At 47.5% G+C, this 4,444-nt stretch overlaps 1 protein-coding gene across 1 annotated transcript; it reads left to right on the top strand.

Moving 5' to 3' along the window:
- The first annotated feature begins 456 nt into the window (after positions 1-456).
- Positions 457-1,847, top strand: LOC108151062 (fork head domain transcription factor slp1). The gene has a single exon (XM_017279442.2). It carries the CDS (start codon positions 481-483, stop codon positions 1,498-1,500), a length of 1,020 nt encoding a protein of 339 aa, XP_017134931.2. The 5' UTR covers positions 457-480; the 3' UTR covers positions 1,501-1,847.
- The last annotated feature ends 2,597 nt before the right edge of the window (positions 1,848-4,444 follow it).

Genomic DNA, 4,444 nt, shown 5'->3' with positions numbered 1-4,444 from the left:
CGTTGTATGTTCCTCCGAGTAATTGGGTTGTATAAGCGCGAACAATTTACAAATATTTGCGAGGGTTGATTAACGAAACTGGATTGAGAGCCAGCGCAAATCTGGGCAGGCACAAAAGAGGATGGGAGTTCGGGTGGGAAGAGGATGGGATTGGGATTGGGATTGGGATGAGGATGCAGATGAGGAGCAGGTAGAATTAATCCAATTTAGAAAGCGCTAGGCCAGAATGTTAATCCACGAAACGAAGGAGATTGTGGATCAATGAATGAATCCCATGGCTTTCATTGATCTGCGCCCTGCATGGCGATTAAAGGGGAGATCTGTGCAGATCCGTGCCACACAGGATATACCCATAATCCCCCCAGCTTTTCCTAGACCCGAACTATGGCGATTCGGGTAGGCATATATAGATATATATAGGCTACAGTCGAGCCGAATCTCTCACAGTTCAACGACGATCCTGACAAGTGACACATCGAAATGGATACGACGACAAGCCCACAAGTGTTCCAGTCCAGCTTCTCCATCCGCTCGCTGCTCTCCGAGAAGGGCGAGGAGTACTGCCTCCAGCCGTCCAGCCCCAGTCATTCGTGCAACAGCTCCGAGGAAGCCTCCTCCGATGAGAGCCACACCCACTCGAACTCGCACTCGTCCAGCGGCAGTGTCACCACCAGCCCCACAATAGGCGGTGACAAGGACGCCAGCAAGCCGGCCTTTACCTACAGCGCCCTCATCGTGATGGCCATCCGCAGCAGCCCAGAGAAGCGACTGACCCTCAGTGGGATCTGTAAGTGGATAGCCGACAGCTTTGCCTACTACCAGAACCACAAGAGCGTCTGGCAGAACTCCATCCGGCACAACCTCAGCCTGAATCCGTGCTTTGTGCGGGTGCCGCGTGCCCTGGACGATCCCGGACGGGGCCACTACTGGGCACTGGATCCCTATGCCGAGGATCTGACCATTGGCGAGACTACGGGTCGCCTGCGACGCAGCCACACAGCCTCAGCCGGCCAGCATCTACTAGGACGCTCCAAGGCGGCTCATCCCTACCAGCAGCAGATGCAGCTCTATGCCCACTCCATGTTCAAGCCGCATGCCGCCTATTTTCCCATTGCAGACACGGCACGGCACCAGCAGCAGCAGCAGCAGCATCATACGATCATGATGCAGAACTACCATCAGGCAACGGCAACTGCAGCAGCGGCACTGGCCCAGGCCCAGGCCCAGGCCCAGGCACAGGCACAGCAGGCGCATCGGCAGCAGACGACGCTATCATCGCACTTCCATCAGCAGCAGCAGCAGCAGCATCATCATCGACCTGGTAACAGCAATTACTACCAGCGACATCACCAGCAACAACAGCAGCAACAGCAACAACAGCGGCAACACAACTATTACTTGCAACAGCAACAGCAACATCATCAGTTGCAGCAGGAGCAATATCCAAGTACTTATGCCGACAAGTGGATGCGACAACCCATTGAATGCTTGTGGCGTTAGACGCAGGGAGAATATCCTACAATATATACCCAAATAATGCCTTCGATTGACACCAACTCTCAAGCTTTCCCCCTGGCGTAGAACGCAACAGCAGCAGAAACATCAATGACTAAACAACAACTTCCCTGTATAGTAGATCCCATTTACAATATACGGGAACAATTAGGAACTACAGTCAAACAGTATTCCCTTTTTAAAGAGTCACAAATTGGAACTACAGTGAAACAGTATTTAATGCTTCTTTTTTTTACAACTTTAAAATATATAGATCATAAGTTTGACCTAATAATACATACATCTACATTTATCTTTAAATATATTTAAAAAAACGTTTAGAATAAAGTACAAGAAAGTGAAGTGATTTTTGTTTTTGATTAGGAAATACAGTATGGACATCTAAGCAAGTCCCAAATCTGTTAAAAAAGTGTGAAATATTTCATATTTTCATGGAGTTTCCTTCCACATACTGTACTCTCTGTTAGGTATTATATTAATATCTATATACGGTCACACCATCCAAGGGAGATAGAATAAAGGAGAATCTTGAAGACAACGCGTGCTTAAGTCTGAGTGTCAATACACTACACTCTCAATTCTTATCAATTAGAAAACATTTGCAGCCTGTGTGCGAGAACCCATGACCCTCCACTCTTTCGACAACCCCATTTTCGATGATTTTTGTGGACAGAGCAGAGAGCTTCTTTATGGCTCCAGCTCCGACTACAATTTGCCCCACTGATTTGTACAGCAGATAGTTAACCTTATGACGGAAATATCTCCGTACATCACGAGAGTCTGTTCTTTTATGGGATAACCTTTTTCAGGCATCGATTTGTTTTTCTTATTTGCTTTTATGTTTCTCTTTTTTTTTTGTTTTTTTTTTTGTTTGGGTTTCTTTAAGTGCACCTGTCGTATGGTACGAAGTGAACGTTAACCCAGCTCTCTTGAACAGCCCCCAATGTGTTCTGGACAGCAGCCGGAGAGCAGTGTCATCATCGTAGAGCATCTTTGGCCATGTCTATGCCTATGCCTAAGCCAGCTCTCGATCGTAACTTAATGCTAGCGGTCAATAGCATTACTGAGGCAGGAGAAAAAAGCAACAACTGCAACACAGCAACAACAAATAGCTTATGAAAAGAGCTAATCTGATAATACAGAATTGAAAGGGGCGGTCACGGCACGAATTTTGCTACACGCTCTTGATACGATGGCAGCGGCAGCCGCAGCCGCAGCCGCAGCCTCCTTCTCCAGCTCCAACGATTGACGATGGCAGCAGCAGCAGGCAGCAGCAGTAACGACGACGTCAACTAAAACTTCCATATTGGTATAGTGCACCTCATGCGGCTTTGGACAGAAGGGATCGATGGTCAGACAGTGAAATTGCATTTGGCTGGGGCTAAAGTTGGGGCTGAACTTGTCTGCACTTGCATTATGGGTAGATACTTACACAGATACACTCGTACATTCCGTTGCCGTGTACTCGTCGTAATAGAAGGTTGCCTCAACAGCAGCAGCAACAACACCCAAAGTGCTCATAATCTGTCGGGAGATTGGTGGCATGGGACCAGATGTCAATAATTCAGAGCAATACCGGTAGTTTACTGTACCCAAAAGCAAATGGTTGGCGGCCGGACCTTACCGTACCTACTACAACCGATTACACTGCAAAAACTCTGGAAATACTCCTAGTACTTGTACTTGCTCATGATATAGTGCTGCCATCCATCATCTATTGCTTCCTAAGGTACATAAAGCACATACAGGGACCATAAAAGAGTACTATAAGTACCTATTGATAGAGTTATCCGAAGGAATTAAAAAGAGAAGATTACTTCACATAATCTCAGCATTGTTTCTTATGGGATAGTCTAGGTATTCCAATGATTCCAAAATTAAAACCTTACCAATCCACATTTACTTATTTGCTTCCGTACTTCCTTCCTATCTGCGTACAGCGCTCCATCTCCATAGCCTCCTTGGGGATCGTACCAGGAGAACGAAAGAAGAGATTAAAAATTTTGCTCAACTCAATTATAAAAATTCAACCCAATCTCAATTCCCGAGAATCGCCGTTTGCCATTTGCCATTTCCAGGCTATCGTTTCGTACTCGCATCGTATTATTGCCATTCTGGCCGTTCACATCTTCTGATCCCGATTCACTCTGCTGCTCTCTTGTCTTGTGGTCATTCGTCATTTTAAGTTCAGGCCAGAGCCTGGCCCAGTGTCCGGTCCTCAGTTTGCAGTCGAGTCCCTCAATCTCCATTCCAATTCCGGGACCCCATACCCATCCTCCATCCTCCATCCTCCGTCCTCATTCACATCGCCAGGTCCCCGCCAGTCATTGACACTGATATGTGTGGCAAGGTATGTCTTTTGAAATGACAATCTGCAATTTGCTATTCGAAAACGTTTAAAGTAATTTATTTTTCCCTGCCGAGGACGCGATCCGCGATGCCATGCCCATGCCCCAAAACGAGCGTCGGGTCGGTAGGGTCGGGTCGGGGGTAGCGTGTAGCATAAATGTGCGAGTGGAGTCGCCTTGTATTGGGGCTTAGTCTCTGGGCCGGATGTCTGCCGGGCAGCGTTTTGGCCTTCGAGCACCGTCCTGGAACATATTAGCCATAGCATAGATGCGAACTCTCTGGGCACCCGTGACAAACGATTCTGATGTTCCATCTCCCAGGAAACTTACATTTAATTAATGGTCTCTCACTACTCTGGCTGACTCGCAAATCAATCCGTGGAGCAGGCTGCAAATAAACCCAAGAAGGAGCTGCAAGGAAACATTCCGTTATGGTAAATTGACTTCCTGAATATTTCATGGCTGAAGCGATGCGAATCCAAACCCATGCCCGTGCTTGACCACTCGTACCACCGTGATTTGGCACAACCATATGTCAACCCTTTTCTTGGGGTGTCCACAGTGTAGTCCTGTCCCAGGGA

This window comes from Drosophila miranda, chromosome XL (assembly GCF_003369915.1).
Source record: "Drosophila miranda strain MSH22 chromosome XL, D.miranda_PacBio2.1, whole genome shotgun sequence".
NCBI classification, from domain to species: Eukaryota; Metazoa; Arthropoda; class Insecta; order Diptera; family Drosophilidae; genus Drosophila; species Drosophila miranda.
Note: the sequence above shows the minus strand (reverse complement) of the source record. Positions and strands in the feature narration are given on the sequence as shown.

Bases quoted from the DNA above. Each gene is read 5' to 3' on its own strand.
- LOC108151062 (XM_017279442.2), top strand. From the start codon at position 481: ATGGATACGACGACAAGCCCACAAGTGTTCCAGTCCAGCTTCTCCATC.